At 52.6% G+C, this 17409-nt stretch overlaps 1 protein-coding gene across 13 annotated transcripts in view; it reads right to left on the bottom strand.

Annotated features, from left to right (window-relative positions):
• The window catches only part of MEGF11 (multiple EGF like domains 11), a 358279-nt gene that overhangs the window by 26612 nt on the left and 314258 nt on the right, over nt 1-17409 (bottom strand). For 12 of the 13 annotated variants that reach the window (XR_009264051.1, XM_058737313.1, XM_058737317.1 and 9 more), the window contains exons 11-15: nt 8489-8609; nt 7339-7502; nt 6168-6270; nt 815-961; nt 332-466 (exon numbers count right to left, since the gene is read on the bottom strand). Coding sequence is in view for 12 of the 13 variants with exons in the window: in XM_058737313.1 (XP_058593296.1) it covers nt 332-466; nt 815-961; nt 6168-6270; nt 7339-7502; nt 8489-8609 (670 nt within the window). In the remaining variant the exon portion in view is untranslated. The remainder of the gene's footprint in view (nt 1-331; nt 467-814; nt 962-6167; nt 6271-7338; nt 7503-8488; nt 8610-17409) is intronic. The other variant, XM_058737312.1, reaches the window with a different exon arrangement.

Below are 17409 nucleotides of genomic sequence, written 5' to 3'. Positions count from 1 at the left end.
ATTCGGGGACGCTTCTTACGCAGAACTCATCTACGCTTATTTCATTTTTCCTCAGCTTTGGAGTCACAGTTTGTTTCTCAGCTCTGCCACTTTCTAGTGGTGAGACCATGGAGTAGTCATTTAACCTCTCTGAGCCTGTTCCTTTTAACTGCGCCATGGCTTTGTCTCATGCCTGGCGGTGACCAGTTCTCACAAAGGTAGGCCTACGCCCTGAAGATGCAGGGAGCTGCCTCCACGGAGCATGATGAGAAGCCCCAAACCCCTCCTTCCAGCCCCTTCTCTCCCAGGATGCCTCGCCTCCCTGGCCCATACCTTCCCCTGGAGACACTACCTTGGTTGCAGAGGGCTCCGGAGAATCCAGGGAGGCACTCACAGATGCCACTGATGTGGTGGCAGGGACCACTGCTGTGCACGCAGAGGGGACATGGCTGGGCGCAGCCATGGCCATAGAAGCCAGGGGGGCAGACTGGGGATGAAGGGGAGAGGATGGTCAGCAGCCTCACGGGCCCCAGTCAGCTTGGCTACCTGGCCGGTTCCACACAGGGATGCAGAGAGGCTCCTCAGGGGTATGCGGAGAGCTGTCTCCACCCCACACCTTCCAGGGCCCACCCCCTTCTGCAGAGAGGAGCTGTGGTCTGGTCCTGTTTCCACTGAGGAGCCAGGCTGGGCCCTGAACTTAGGGACAGAAAAGCCAGTGCAGGGAGAGAGGGGACTAGAGGGAGAGGTTTGATGGGGGCTGACTCTGAGACCCCAGCTCCTCTCAGGCCAGGACTAGTTCCAACAGGGAAGGGGTGCAGAGGGTGAGCCATCTTACTTCTCTGGCACAAGGGTCCTCGGAAGCCAGGGGCACACTCGCAGCTCCCGTCCTCTGGGGAGCAGGAGCCACCGTTCTCGCAGCTGCAGGAGACGGAGCAGTTGGCGCCCCAGCGACCAGGTGGACACATGCTGTCACAGCGGATGCCTGTGGGCCAGAGGCAGACTCAGGTCAGTGGTAAGAGGAGTGAAGGCAGAAGGAAGGATGATGGGAAGGGGCGCCATGCAGGATAAAGGGGTGGAGGTGAGCACAGTGTATCTGGGAGTGCAGAGGAAAACTCCTATCTAGACTTGGCTGGTCTAGGGAGGGCTTCCAGGAAGAGGAGATGCCCAAACTAAGTCCTAATGGCCAAGGAGGGATTTACCAGGTAAAGGAAACCCTCTGTGCAAAGCGTAGGAGGCAGGAGAGAGAATCGTGCCTTGAAAGAAAACACAGCATAACGTGGCTGAACCATGAAGTGCAAAACGAGGTATGGCAAGAGATGGGATTATGGGACCAAGAAGGGACCAGGTCACGAAGGACCACTCTCATCTTTGACATCTTAGCTGGTATCCAAGGTTAGGCTTGAGAGAAGCCAACTCTGGGGCAGGTGAATGCTGTTACGGGGCGGGGCTGCACGAGCCACGAGTGAGCTCCCTGCCTAGTGGCCACATCGGCCCAGGAGCCACTGGTCCTTTGGGTCCCAGACAACCAGCCCTAGGGTGAGGGCTCAGACAGTGGGTGGGGTCTTTTCAGATCCTTTTGACCACAGCCCTCGGTGCAAAGTGGATTTTATATCATATGTGCACACATGTTTGTAATAGAAACCAACACTTTGCAAAATGAGGTTTTACTGCCGCTGTATGTGACGCACTCCGATGTTTTCTCTACGCTATGATGTATTCTATTAAGAAAGAGGAGGAGGGGCGCCTGGGTGGCTCAGTCGGCTAAGCGTCCGACCTCAGCTCAGGTCACGGTCTCGCAGTTCGTGGGTTCGAGCCCTGCGTCGGGCTCTGTGCTGACAGCTCAGAGCCTGGAGCCTGTTTCAGATTCTGTGTCTCCCTCTCTCTCTGACCCTCCCCCATTCATGCTCTATCTCTCTCTGTCTCAAAAATAAATAAACGTTAAAAAAAAAAATTAAAAAAAAAAAAAAAAAAAGAAAGAGGAGGAAGGCCTACCTGGTCTTCTTGAGCGGAGACAGAGCAAATACGTTACTGAGATGATGGCAGCCCAAAGGCTAAGAATGAATTTTAAAAGGCCCGAGGCCCCAGCTGAGAGGTGGGGTTTCCTCTCAGTCAGAAAGACTTCCAGTCTGACATGCATTAGGTGAACAGATGGGTGTGGGCCCCAGGAAACTGGCGTGGCTTTGGATGGTGAGTATCAGAGGCTCAGAGAAGAACAGAATTAGCTTGAAGATCATGTCTGCCTTGTTCTAGGGACGGGGGTTGCGAGAAAGAGAAAGAGAGAGGGAGGAAGACTCTCAGGCCCAGTGACGAGAGCCAGCCCTAGCATGAGGAGAGCAGTGGGACCAATTTGGAGGCAGGCTGGAATTGCAGAGGCCCCCCTGTGCCCATGGGAAGGGGAGGGAGGGAGGGAGGACTGAACAGCCAGAGAGAGCGGAGAGTGAGGGGATATGACAGGCCTTATTCACCCTCCGGTGCCTGTCTAGTCCAGTGCATACACTCCCTCTTTCGCCCCCCTCCCTATGACATCTCAATTTGCCAGCAGGGCAAGGGTTTCCGATGCTGCTCTCCTGGAAATGAGGCCTCTTCGTGGCACGGGGAAATCTGGCCAGCACACTCCACCCCTTGATGGAGGCCTCTCCCGGTGCGGTTTCAAGGGCTCAAGAGGCTGACCCTTGACCAACCCCACGGATTGACTGAAGGGCAGCCTGGGGAAGGCAGGGCCACGAAGCTGTTCAAAGCTTTGGATACTGCTTCAAGTTTCCCCTTCTCGAGGCACACGAAACCTGTGACCTGCTCCAAGGAATCTTCTGTTGGAAACCCAGGATCAGACTGTGGGCCGAGGGACTCTGCTGTTCCCGGGAGGCCCACCGGACTAAGGCAGAGCTCTGCTGCCTGACGGCGACCTCTGATCCCATCGGTGCCTCAAGTGCTTTTTGTAGGCTGACCAAGGCACACGGGTCACACATAAACACTGCTCTTTCCTGAAACCGTATGCGGATACTGCTGTGATTAATAAACACAAAAGCACCCTTGAATTCGTGGCAGCTTGTGGCTATTGTGCGTTCTCCCAATCAATGGATATTAAAAGTACAGCTACTCTCCTGTGTGGGATCCTCAACATGTTTTCATGTCAAGAAGGGGTCCTCCTTCTTGGGGCCTGAGATGGTTCTCAGTGCAAGGTAATTATGCCGACGGCAGGTGTCAGCAAGGGCCCACTGGGTTTCAGGATCTGGCAACTTTGATATTACAGGCCTGGTTCTGCGGGAGTGGGGCCCCTGTTGGAGGTTTTTCTATGTCCTAAGAACTCTCTGGAGCTCAAGACACTGGGATCTGAGTGGGGAGAAGGGCCCAGGGTTTGCCCCTGCGTGGAGTGCCCCAGTTCTACTGGAGGGCCAAAGGAGCAGATCCTTGGCCTGGTGGGAGGGTCTCCAGTTACAGCTTCTGAAAACGCACAGCTTCATCAGTTACGCTATCTAGGCCTTGTGTTCCCAGTAGTTGAATAGGGATAACAATCCCCCTTAGAGGTCCTCCCCTGCTGTATTTTTCGGGAGCCCCCTCTTCATCTATACTGATGGGTAAAGCCAGGCAAACAATTCATGTACTGTGACCTCAAATTCATGCCACGAGGCCAGCAGCGACTCAGCAGCCCACACCCTTCAAGGTCTGCTTAGGGTCCTTCTGCAGGAAGCCTTCCCAGATGTCTACCCAGGGATTCGAGCATCTATTTGAAAGTCAGTGGCCTACAGCTTTGTCCCTGCCTATTATTTGAATGTTTCGTACATAAGGCTCGTCTCCCCTGGCAGCAATGTGAAGGGAGCATGGCTTATTGACACTTCTGACCCTCCTTATTTGGTGCTCCTAATGGACAGGACGCCATCTTGGTTATCTTTGCTTCTCCCGTGCCCAGCACAGTGTCAGGTACGTAATAGGTATGCAGGAACTACTGCTTTATTGAATTTTGCTGTTTACTGCTAGGCCTGACACAGTGCTGGGTACATGGTCGTTGCCAAGTAAGGACTACGGTGACTGCTTGAGTCAATAAATGCTAAATGAATGAATAGATGATTCCTTCTTACAATGCAATCCTGTGTCCCCATCCTATTGGCACTAACATTCTGAGACCTTGGACAACTCCCTCTCCTCATCTGTAATCTGAGAGGTTACAGTAGATCATCTTGAAGGTCTCCTTCACTTCAAGGGGAAAACCCATATATGGTTATAGCCCACCTTCTTTCAACTTACTTCAATAAGCATTTAATAAACACCGACTAGGTACAGGCCAAGGGGAACTAGATGTGATGGCACTTGCCAAAAGGGTCTGGCTTATGCAGGCAGGGGGAAGACATGCGCATACTCAGGGCAGAGCAAAACCGGTATTGAGTCCAAGCATGAGCAATGAGCCAGGAGCTGGGAAGTCAGGGAGAGACTTCTTGGGGCAGGTGTGGGTGGGGAGGGTTCACTGAGTGCGTGTCCGGGACCTACACCCCATCCCCTCCTTATCCTTCCTCGGTCCCCTTTTCCATGACAAACCTCAGGACATCAATCACTCCTTTGAAATGACTTCAGGGCCGCATTTGGAGAAATGAGCTTTAGAACAGCAGAGGCCTTGCTGAAAAGTTGTCCATCAAAGACAGAATTTTTAAGCACTAGATATCATTAAAATCTTACCAGCTCGCTTGAAATCAAGGCAATGAAAAATTAAAGTGGATTTCCACTTGGCTCCAGCTAGGCATCTGGGGTGCCAGTAACTAGGGTGGAATCTCACTCCGTACCAAGGGGCAGGGCAGAGGAGCCAGGTCAGAGATGCTGCAGAGGAAGCGACGTCCTTGGCTTTCTGCTGGTCAGCAACCTGGTATGAATTATTATCTGCAGGCCTACACTGCCAGCAACGCCTGCCTCTCTTCCTCTGTCCACCACCTTGGGACCGACTTCATTCCCGCAGCACAGCATGATTAAGCACTTCCTGTATTCATGCGTTACGTTTATTGAGCACAGTGCCATGCACATTTAGCATCTCCCAAGTATTCACTCATTTCAACTTCAAAATGACCCTGCAACTGGGAGGGTTAGAATTATCTGCATTTCATAGATGGAGAATTCAGGACCCCAAGAGGTTAAAGGACTTGCCCAAGGTCACAAACCCAGGCGGTCTGGCTCCAGGTCTGTGTTCCTGACTGCCATGGCCTCTGTCTCTCAGTGGGAGGCAAGCGGTGGATACAGTGACGAACAAGGCCCTGCCTCCAGGGAGCTGATAGTCTAGCTGGGGAGCCGAATAATAAATACTCCGATACAGGTTCAGTGTCGAGTGAGCCAAGTATGGCAAAAAGAAGAGTGTAGGATATGATGAGAATTAATAAAAGGGGCTCTGATGTAGTCTTGGCCTGTTGTAAGGGGAAGGCCGTTATCAGGTGAAGAGAAAAGGAAAGAGTGACCCAGGCAGAAAGAAGGCACGTACAAAGGCCTGGAGTCAGGAGAGTGGTCGGCCCAAATGCTCCAGGGTAGTAGACGGGAGGGGGGGGGGGAGGCAAAAGGGAGGTGGCGGAGGTGGGAGGGGGCCAGATCGTATGGACCCTGGGCCACTGTAAGGAATTTGGATTTTATGTAAGCGCCAGGAGAAGCCACTGAGGACTCTTGAGCAGGGGCTAGTATGAATGCAGCTGTGTTTTAAGAAGTTCACTTGGGCCACCATATGCATAACGGGTGCAGCTGGGCAAGAGGGGTGGCCCAGAAAGAGCAAGTAGAAGGCCAAGGCAGGGCCAGCTGGGAGATGGTGCCTGGAGGACCAGGATCACGGCAATGGGATGGATTTGCTCTACGTCTGGGGAGCAGACTGAAGGATACATTTTGGACCAGGAATACGAGCCGGAGCTAAGCGGAAGGTCCCCGTCCCCCTCCCTACCATATCCTCTGTGAATACAGATTCAGCACCTACACCCACCAAGTGTTCAACCTTTGTCTGATTTCTTACTGGTAGGTTCCTGACCTTCAGAACGAAGCCTGCACGTAATAGATGTTCAATAATTTGTCTGCTTGAATTGTATGGAATGGAGAAGTGGGGCCCAGAGGAGATAAGGGAAAGGTGCATATGTAAGGAGCAAGAAGAAGTGAAAAAGAACCGTCAAGAGAAGTGCAACCCCAAAGACCTAGTTTCACAGGCCTTGGGTGGTGGCGAGGCAGGGGGCAGTTACCTGTCCATCCGGCCAGGCAGCAGCAGTGGCCTGTGACAGGATCGCAGCCGTCCGCATGGCTGCAGTCACAATGCTCACTGCAGTTTAGCCCAAATGTGCCATCCTGTGGAGAGAAGGGGAGGGAGAAATGACCAGACCTAGACTCCCAGAGGTTCGTACACTTCTGTTGGATTTTGATGACAAAACTGAGCCACTGCCCCATGGGGATGCAAAGAGACTGTGGCCGGGGCGCAGTTGGGAGCACTTTTTATAACTGGTGATCGACATGGCCACGAGGTCACTCCAAATCATTCTTTGGCCGCATTCACAGAAATGTAGGGTTCTCGATGGTCAAGCTCAAAAGGATGTAGTTAATGATCATTAACACAAATTTGTAAATGAGAATGAGCTTTGCAAATCACAGTGCATCGGTCCCACGTGAAGAATGACTGATCTATTATTTATTCCTAGGCAAGAAGGTACCAACCGACTTTTGTTGCATGTTCATTAGGTGTCAAGAGCCTTCTATCACTCATTTCTCTTAATCCTCACAGCATACCTTTGGGATGGTTCCATTATATTCACAAGTTAAAGACGAGAAATAGGGTCAGAAAGGCGAAGTAACGCGTTCGAGGTCACATAGTTAGGATGCGGCGAAGTCAGCATTTGAACCCAGGACTGTAGGCCTCATTCAACAATATCACACAGTGGTTGGTTTAACTTATTCGGATCTTAGACTAAGATCCAGTGATTAAGTCTGGGTGGTTATTGCTGAAGAGTGTTTGGTTTTGTCCTCCCATACCCTGATCATAAAATTATTGAGGAACAGCAACCCCGAGGGGTTAGTAATGGCTGTCCTGTAGCAGTGGGTTATGAAGGATTCTGAGGCTGCGCATGGGCTCAGGGAAATGTGCCAGAGACAATTAATAATGTTAACCAAGCACAGCAAGGGGGAAGTGATGCCACGGCACTCCATCTGCCAAAGATCTGCCATTTTCTAGAGGAAAGGGCTGAGGTCCCAAAGCAGGAAAGTGGCCACAGAGATTAGAACTAGGGCTGAGCCCTGAACCCACGTGTCCCACCACCTAGTCCAGGGCTCTTGTCTGCACACCTCCGTGGACAGAACGACCGCAGGGAAAGGGTGAGAGGGGCTGCTGGGCACACCCGGTCCTTCCCTGCCCCGGGCGCTCACCGGGCAGGGCAGTTCGCAGGTGTCTCCGAGCCAGCCGGGGGCACAGGAGCAGGAGCCATCGGCGGGGCTGCAGGCTGCCCCGTTGGCACACGAGCAGCTCTCATTGCAGTCCAGGCCCCACGTCCCGCTGGGACACGGCAGGGTGCAGTCCAGGCCTTGCCACCCTGCGGGGAGGGACGGGGGCTGTCACCGCTCCATCTGGGCCCAGCACGGCCTTCTGCCCCCTCTCCCAGCTGGGCCCCTGCCACCTAAACCTTTGTTTCTCTGATTGCTGCGTTAGAAGACACATTCCACCTGGAGTCTGCTCAGAAACACAGCACGGCTATTAGGAGAGCTGGGGCGAGAACCCAGGTCTCCCGCCTCCCAGTTCTCACTGCCCGTGCTGTAAGTGCTTGATTCCCCCCCCGGGACAGGGAACCGGCTGAGATGCGGAGGGCTATTTCTGCCCAGGGTGCAATCCGGCAGCTTATTTTAGGGCCCTTTTTTTTTTCCAGGACAAGCTGGTTTCCCATTCTGAGGCTGGTCACTGGTCTGCTGGCTCTCAGATCCATTTCTCCCCCTCCCTGCTCTGATCTGTGTCACAGGGGGCTGATCCCTGCTGCCACATACCCCAGGTTCTCCCTCAGCTGGCTCCCAGATGGGCTTCACAGTGGGTGACCTTGCCCACAGACCGCAGTGGGGGAGCAGGAGAGACGTCACGTACCTTGTCCCCTTTCTCTGCTGCAGGCAGGGCCTCTGATGATGGCTGGGTCTCCACCGTGCTCCAGCACTGTCACGCAACCCCTCTATCCATGTGCCAGCTCCCACCCAGTGGCCCTCACTCCCAGGCTCTAGAATTCCACTTCCTCCATCTGTCCTTCCCCTCCAGGAGTGGTGGAAACTCCTCTCTCAGCTTCTAATCTCTAGTCAGCCTGCCTTCCTTTGTATGCCACCCCAGCGATTGTAACACCACTGTAACTAATCCCCTCTATTACATTCCTGCTATTGAAGTCCCTGGCATGGGTTTCCTTGGCTGGAACCTGACAAATAAACTCCCTGACTCTGCATGTGGGTGGATGGGGCAGGAACAGCCCAGACTCCTCAGCTTGGCAGCCCACTCGGGCAGTGTGCACATCTGAGGAGGGTGGGACTGGAAAAGAAGGCACATCACCTTCCTTGCAGGTGCAGGAGCCATCCACGGGGGAGCAGGTACCACCGTTGTTACAGGTACAGACGGACGAGCAGTTGGGGCCGTAGGTCCCCGTGGCACATGGAACTGCACAGACCTCTCCCTGGAAGAAGAGGAGGTGAATTCTGGATCAGAGTTGTCCTGTGCTGGTTGGCTGTGGTAGGGAGAATAATGCCCTCCCCTCTTGCCCCCATAAAAGATGTTCATGTTCTAATCCCTGGAATCTGTGAATGTTACTTTACCTGGTAAAAGGGACTTTGCAGATGTGATTAAGGACCTTGAGGTAAGGAGAATATTCTAGATTATGCAGGTGGACCCAACTAATCACATGAGTCCTTAAAAGTGGAAGATGACTAAAGAAGATCAGAGAACTATGCCATAAGAACTCCCCCACCTGCCTGTCACCTGGTTGGAAGAAAGGGAACACAGCCAAGGAATGCACTGGCCTCCGGAAGACAGGATCAACCCTCATTTTAGAGCCAGCAAGAAAATGGGGACCTGAGTCCTACAACCCTAGGAACTGAATTCTACCAACTTCCCTGAATGAGCAGGAATCAGATTCTCCCCTAGAACCTCCAAAAAGGAACACAGCCTGCAGACCTTGACTTTAATCCAATGAGACCCACACCTGACCTACAGGACTGTAAGATAATAAATCTGTGTTGTCTTAAACCACTAAATGTGTGGTAATTTGTTACAGCAGTGATAGGTAACAGTGATTGTCACTGATTGGGGGAGGGGTCAGGCTTCCAAACTACAGCTCCAGATGGGGAAAGCCCCCATGGAACTTGACCCCTGAGTCTGTATTAGGTCACAGCAGGACAGAATGTAACCCTTTGCCTTTCAATATTATTTGATTCTCGCCAAGAACCCCATGACACAGATAATAGTACTCTAATCTCCATTTATCTGAACCTCAGAGAAGTTAAATGTAGACAGTAATAGTTAATGTTTACTGAGTGCTTTCTCAGTATCAGGCACATACATACATCCTCTCATTTAATCCCCACAAGACTCGCAGGAGACTATTCATTGCCTCAGCGTCATTCCTGATTTATAGATACAGCAATTGTATGGAGAAGTTAGGTAACTCTGCCCCAGTCATGGTACTAAGAACAGCTGATCTCTATTTGAACCAGGGCTGGCTGTCTAACCATTCTGTTACCAGGCATCCTAAATTGGCATCCCCAGAAAGCATCCTCCGAGATGGACATTAGTGAGCTCTTGAGAAGGGTCCCCATGAGGAGTAAGGGAAGCAGGACTGTGTAGGGGAGAAATGGCCCTGAGTTGCAGTCAACAATGATCTCTGCTGATCTGCCAGAAAGCTCTGGAGCTGGGGTGGCCCTTAGAGATATCCAAGCAGGGGAAGGGGAGGGAGAGCCTTTACAGCCCCCACCCAGCATTGGACATCCACTGCTCCGGGGAAGGAGGCATGACTTCATAGGAATCGGCACCCTCTGACTGAGGGCAGTTTCTGGAGAGGGACGCAGTCGGGAGCCACTGTTTCCTGAAGCTGGGGAAGAAGGGGTGCCTCAGCCCCAAAAGCTGAATCTGAGGGGCACACTACAGCGTCCACTATACCAGGCCTCCACGGGTGGGCTATTCATTCCAGTGAAGGGTTCAAGGCGGGGGCGGGGGGGACCAGGAATGGGGACTCCACAGGCCTTGAGGGGTGAGAGCATTCAATGTGCCGGAGAAGAGCCAGGTACAGGCAATCCAGGCAGGAAGAGTGTGGACAAGAGTGCAGAGGAGTATGAGAGCTGAGAATTTTCTAGGGGTAACTGCTGGAAGAGTTTGTGTAGGGAGCGGTGAGGGGGATATTTAAAGGGGAGCTGGGAGCCTTGAACGGCAGGTAAGGGGTTTGGGCTTTCTTCCCTGAGCTCTTTGGGACATGCCTTCCATACTCAGGAGCATGTTTGCTCTGAGCATGTGCTCATTAGAGGTTGAAGTCCTTCACCAGAAGTCTCCATGGTTCCCAAACTTTCCCCTGCCAGTCCCTGGCAGGCCCTGACCAGCTGGAGTCTGCAGCACTCCCATTACCCAGAAAGATCTAATTTTTCCAAGACTATAAATAGCCCCCAGGAATATATTTAAGCTCTGAGGGTCTTGGCCCATGGGCAAATTGCACACACAGCTTATGAGTTTCTCTGCATGAATTTACTTTAAGGGAGAGGGGTTTCTCTCCTGGTATCCTCATTAGTGTCCCCGGCCCCAGTCCTCCCAGGAGGCCTCCAGGGGCCTGTGAGCCCAGCTGTGGGTCTGATGATGGGGCTCAGAGAGGACTTTCCATCCTGGCTCTATTCCAGGGGGCAAGATACAGAATGCCCAGCTTGAAATGTTTGCTCCCCAAAAGGCTGCACCAGGGCACCCATTTTCTCACAGTGAAACCCATGCAGGGATATTGACAGCTTGAGGTTGCCGGGCCGAGAGGACTTTCTTCTTCCCAGAGAAGGAAATGGAGACTCAGAGAGGGTCAGTGACTCATTCTGCACCCCCCACCCCTGGTGTATTAGTGAGGATGAAGGAGAAGGCAGGGAGGGAGGAAGGAGAATCAGACGTTCCTTCCAGAGAGGCGGCAGAGCCCGGTGGTTCGAGAATGGACTCTGGTGCCATCCTATTTCCAGCATTTACTGCGTGACCTCGCACAATTTGCTAAACCGCTCTGGGACTCAGTTCTTGCATCTGTAAAATGGGAGAAATAATATCCCTACCTCATACGATTGTCAAGAGGATCAAATCAGTTACATTTGAAGTAGACAGAACAGCGCCTGGCAGGTAGAAATCGCTATAAAAGCTCTTATTACTGCAAAGAAATCTCTCCCGTGGAAAGAATACACAAAACCCTCCAAGGTTTTGGCAGAAGGCAGCTATGGAAAAGGGATCATCTCTCACTCAGTGAACAATGCTGAGCCCTGTGCAGTAAAGAAGGCTGGTGCTCACAGGGGCAGGAATCCTGACTTCATGCCCCCGGGTTCACCTTCTCCCTCCTCCTGTAGGCTGTGTCCCCAGTTCTCTTCCTCATGGCTGAAGCAGGCCAGAAATTTTATCACGACACACCAGGGGCATGGTCTGGGCGGACAGATTGACCTTTCACTGAGGAGGGGCTACTATGTGCCAGGGGCGCCTCCCAACACTTTGCATGTTAGCTCCTAAAGGCAAAAAGTCCAAACAGAGCAGCGAGCAGTTTCTAAAGTACAGAGTTCTGCACCGAAGGGATGTGAGCCGGGTACGCCTAACTCCGAGCACTCCCCTTCTTCCACCCATTCTGTCCTGACCCCCACTTGGCTCAAACTCCTTCAGAAGCACGCGTACTAAACTTTTCGCCCAGTTTCCTACTTCCGGCCACTGAGCGGAGGGTCAGGCCTGCTCTAGAATTGATTGGCTGTCTCTGGGGATTGACATTTACTGCAAGCCAATCATCAGCCTAATTTCTCAGATTTAGACTAACAGCCCCGCCCACCTCCGGGCAGGCCGGGGAGGCTGGCTAAGGCGGGGTGATTCCCAAGGTGCCCCAAGTACGACCTCCCAACACGCAGGCCATTGTCTCACCCACACACCACCCCAGATTGGGGGACCACTAACAGGCTTTAATCATGATGGCCTGTGAGGCAGGTCTGAGCCTACAGGGTCAGTATTTGTATCTATATGTGCTTAGTCAGTGTATACACCTATGAGTGTGTGCGTGTGTGTGTGTGTGTGTGCATGTGCGCGTGCATGTGTGGATGTCTAGGGGTATCTGTTTACCTGCCTGGGTGGGTCTGGGTAGAAATCCTTTTCCTCTTGCTACGTTCCGTCCCCAGTCCTGCTCTAGTGGGAATGGGTACATACACAGCCACTGTGCTTGCGTCTGCCCTGGGCTGTGAGCTCAGGGAGACGGGGATCTGATTTTATTCATGTTTAGATTCTCAGTGCTTGAGAGCCTGTTGGTACATAATGAGCCCTCAATAAATGTTGTTTAATTGAAATGAGATGTTTGTGGGTACACGCTGGCTTCTACTGTGGACAACCAGAAGGACTGGGCACCTTCCATATGCTTTCTCTCTCATGCCAGGCAATTCAACAAATGTTCGCTACGTGGGGACAACTCTGAGCCAGCCTGGCAGTGGGCTCCAGGGGCCCTCAGGATGCTGAGACCTAGTGTCTGCCTTTGGGCAACTCCCAGGCAGCGTCCACACAGGCACACTCTTGGCTGCATCCAGATGTGTTTACCTGTCCGCTTATTTGCTGTCTGCTCCCCCAGTGAGACTGAAAGTTTCATGACAACAGGGCTCTTATCTGTCTGGGCTGCCCCAGTGTCTGTAGCTCAGCATCTGGCATAGAGTACAGGTATCTATCATGTTGAACAAATGAGTGACGGGACCTGTTGGGCCCAGGTTCTGTGGCTCCCATCACACACACGAAGCAGAATAGTGTCTGGTCTGAGGCTGGCCACGTTACCACGCCGAAGCTGGCCTTTTCTGGGGGCTCTTGTGAAAAGGGAAAGCCAGGCCAGATCCTGGTCTATGGTTCCAAGCCATACCCTGCCACTCCCTGCCCAAAGCCTACCCGGCCAGGCTGAGGGTGAGAAGCGCAGCTACAAAATTACCCTGCTGGCCTCCAGTGCACCTGCTCAGGGAGACAAGACCCTCTGACCTGAACAGGTAAAGATGATCAAACCCATGGCTCTCATGAAAAGGAGACTATAAGCCAGAGGGCCACGAGGCGGAGCTGAGACCTGTGGGCCAACGCTCAGGGGACTGGCTGCCAGACTGCGTCCTCTCTGCTCCCTGTCCCCCGGCCCAGTGCCTGGTCTAGACCAGCCCTGAATCCACATCTGTTGATCTTTTCACACTCCGGGGAAAAGGAGAGGACAAGAGGCCAGGCTTGTGAGCTCACATCAGAGGTAAAGTTGGGGGGACTGCATTTGGCACCTCTCATGCCTCACGGATCTTGGCACTTACGCCCCCACTCCTTCATCAAGAGCACCCTAAGGCCCTGTATTGAGGCTGTTCACCAAGATCTCCATCCAGCACATCTCTTACTGCCAGAAGACAGTGTTCTCTTCTGATTGACCCACGTTCATGCTGGGTCATATATAGGTCTTGGTTTCCCTATCAATTATATGTCGTTATTAAAATCAATCCGTCTCCCCAACTTCTTGCCACCAAGGACCCTTGTTAGTATCCTCCCCCTACAAAGCCCCTTCAATTTGAAAGGCACTGGCGATATTCTGGGCTGGTATCTAAGGACAGTCACGTATTGAGCAGGTGGAATGTGGCCAGTGACCACATGCCACGTGACTCTGGTGGCAGCATCTTGTCCACCAACCATGACCCAGAAATTCCAGTGATGTCACCTGCAACCAATCAGAGCTTCTGATGAGCGCACTGTAACCTGAGATATCACATAGAGTTAATTTAATTCTAATTAAAAGCAAAAGAAAAACCTCGGTGTTTTAGTTAGCTTCATCGCAGGTAATGGAATATTGCCTGTAGGCTCTGTGAAATGTTCAAAACCCCTCTTGGCAACCTGCTGCAGCCTTTTCAAACATCTAGCTGGGAACCACCGGCTGAATTGTCTCTAAGGGCCCTTCAGCTCTGACTCTCTGAACATTTTCTTGCCTGCAGTAGGGGTCTTAGCGGATGGAGGAATGGTAGGAACAGAGGCCCAGGGCTGGGGAGTCCTCCTGGGGCTTTAAGAATCACACGGGCCAGGTGGCCACCTACTCTGCTCATGCATGGTCTGGGCCTGACCACACACCATTCATAACAATGAGGGGACAGCCCACTGTACCAGAGTTGGAAGGACTCTGGCAATCACTTGGTCCAGCTGTCTTGTTTTACAGGTTAAGGAAACTGAAGCCAAGAGAGGGAACATGACTTGCCCAAGGCCATACAGCCAATGAGAAGCAGGGATGGGTTTCAAACTCAACCTCTTGGCACCGATTACAAGCACAGGATGCTAATAGCCTAGCTGTGGTGAAACTCTAGGAGAGCCTACGCTGCCCCTGCTCATACTGACAGCACACTCACCACCGAAGCACAGAGCATCCGGAACACATGGCCCTGACCTTGAGGAAGGGCTGCCTGCTGAGGCCCAGATGCTTGGAGTCTTTCTCAGCACCTGGAAATTGATGTCTGAGCATTCTTACATTCTTACCCATCCCCATCTCCCCTCCACACAGCCCACACCCCCAGCCCCAGAAAGGGAGCCCTCCACCTCCCACAGGGACAGACCCCCGAGGTTCCAGCTTCTGCTGGGGGAAGCCTGCCAGCCCCGCTCAGCGGCTCCACTCTGTGAATGGACAATGGATGTGAACACCTCCTCTCATCCAAAGGCCTGTTAATTATAGATGCAGCATTGGCTATTAACATCTTGAACTTGATTTGAAAGAGCTACCGGTGGAATGGAACCCCTGGAGCTGGTTGCTGAAGAGATGCAAATCTCCCCTACACCTTCCACCTGCCTTCTTGCACAACGTGGCGGCACAGGCCCAGACCCCGGTGGGTAATGAGTTACATGTTCTATTAAATTTGTTTCAAATGCTCTTTATTGAATTTTCTCCCCTGCAATACGCTGCTTTGTAGTTTGGCCCTGTTTGGGAAAATTAATCAGCAGCTGGGCTTCTGGTGTGGATCATCCGTTTTCCTTGCAACGGGCCAGAGGTTAATGAGTATTTTTTGGAGAGGGAGGAGGAGGGGGATGGAAAGTGGTTGACTCCGCCTCCCACAAAAGAGGGAGGCGATGTTGCAAGTTCATCTCTGGGTCCCTTTAAATATGTTCTGGGGGTGGGAGGCAGTGTAAACGGAGCGGAGCTGGGCTCTCTAGATCCAGGCCAGGGTGGTGGGTATATGCTCCTGCCAGCCTATGGGACCTCAGCAGAGAGGACTCTGGGAGAGCCAGTCAGGGAAGCCACCCTGACCCACATGTCTTCTTGTTGGACAGCTACAGATGGTTTAGGTAAGAGCGGCCCTTGCATCTAGGGTCAGAATGCATGGATCGAAGTAAGGCAAAAGCACCAGCTCATGGCAACGTGGCCTCATTCATCCATCCATCCAGTCCACAGAACTTTGCCAAACACCTCCTATACAGGCCAGGCACCATGACAGGCCCCGGGTCTCATCAATGATGACACCGGACTAGATGCGGCCTAAGGTCCTATTCAGCCCCTACCATATTCTTGAGCCTCCCCCCACCCCCCTACTTCAGAGCAGGGGTCCCTGTCACCGGCTCCTTTGCGGCACTAGCTGCAATCGTAATGAATTAAAAAAAGAAAAAAATCAGCTCTCATTCACTGGATTGTAAGTTCCAGGAAGGTAGGGACTGGGTCTGCTTTATTCAGCCCTACAGCCCCAGCCCTTAGCACAGACCCTCGCCCACACTCGGTGCTCAGTGCACATGTACTGACTTAGTTCGGTAGTTCCGGAAATGGTTTTCAAGCATGAGCACGTGTCAGACACTGTGCTAGGCTGGGGGACACACCAAGAGTAGCACAGAGAATTTCCCCCCTCATGGAATTTACCCCCTAGTGGCTGGAGCAGGGTACAGCATGGGGTGAGGCAGTGGCATGAGAAGGGTGGAGGTTAGTCCCCTTCTTACATCCCCACAACGTTCTGCAGGCAGCCTTTAGTGGCCTCCCCGATCTTCTGGTTGCTCCTGTTCCTCCCCCTCCCCTGCTACCCCCGGAGGTTCACGGCCACCAGTGCAGGCTGATCTTGATGTCTAACGTCATGTCAATGCCAGCAGCACACATGTGGAGTCCGCTTGGTTCTTTCCAAGGCCCCCTGCCAGGCGGGTGGCCACGTTTGCCAAGCAAAGTGCCAGCCCTGGGCTGCTGGCTCTCTCCCTGCCCACCCTTCTCAGTCGTCACCACCCCCGGCTCCAATGCTCAGGCAGTGGGACTCCCAGATAGGGAGCCTCATTTATAATTTTCTGGGGAGAAAGAATGACACATGGCTCGCAAGGCAAATAGAGAACAGCTCGGACTGAACGCCAACCACGGAGGGCTCTCCAATGCAGAGCAAACCTCACTGGACCTAATTAGTGTGTCACTGATAAAGCAGCAACTGACAGTGGGTACATGTTGGGGAAAAGAAACTCTGCATAAGGCATGAGGAGCAGAGGGTCAAAGAGATGAGAGGGAGAGAGGGATGGAGGTCACTTATCACATCCATTCCCATCCCTGCCTTCCCATGCTGAGGGGGTAACACCCAGGGTCATTCTGTCTGGCTCCCAAGGGGGATGGGTGGAAAAGGGCTGAAGATTAGGCCTGGAAGCCCTATGTCTGTCCAAAATGAGTTAGCTGTTAGTGACCTGAGGCTGCTCTGTACAGCTGTGCAGGCAACACACTGCACAACTCTAGAGGTGCCACTCACAGGACAGTCATCAGTTTGGGTATATATTACATTAATTTTCTGGCAGATGTCAGTAGAATGTCTTGAGAAAGGGATGCCTTTTTCTCATCTGCACAAATGTGCTATATAACTCTGACCCCTCACAAGTCTTCTCTGAAGGAGCACAGACACCTTCTAATGGTTCCCAAACAGATACCAAGATATTACAGAGACCTGAACAGTTGTGAGTGTGGTCAAGGAAGGATATTTGGGCTCAAGTTAAAGCCATGCCACTTACTGGCTGCAAATCCAGGAGGTCCTCCTGGAGACTCAGCTGCTTGCTGTCTTGGTAAAACAAAGTTTCTCTTCTGGTCTGCATTGCTGTCCTTGTCCTATCAGTAAGTCCCCTCCCCTTCTCCAACTGGTTCCTGCTGAAGAGTCTCTTCTGAGATCAGAGAAGGCATCACAGGCTAACAAGAGCTCATAGAGCCCTCATCAGAGGTCTCTGTATCTTGCCAGGTGACTCCCAAGTCTAAGAGCCCTGCAGAGTTCTTACATGCGTAGTGGGCAGCCCCCAGAGACGGGGAGCAG

Source organism: Neofelis nebulosa, chromosome 7 (assembly GCF_028018385.1).
Source record: "Neofelis nebulosa isolate mNeoNeb1 chromosome 7, mNeoNeb1.pri, whole genome shotgun sequence".
NCBI lineage: Eukaryota > Metazoa > Chordata > Mammalia > Carnivora > Felidae > Neofelis > Neofelis nebulosa.
The sequence above is the reverse complement of the archived record's forward strand: the minus strand, read 5'-3'. Positions and strand labels throughout refer to the sequence as shown.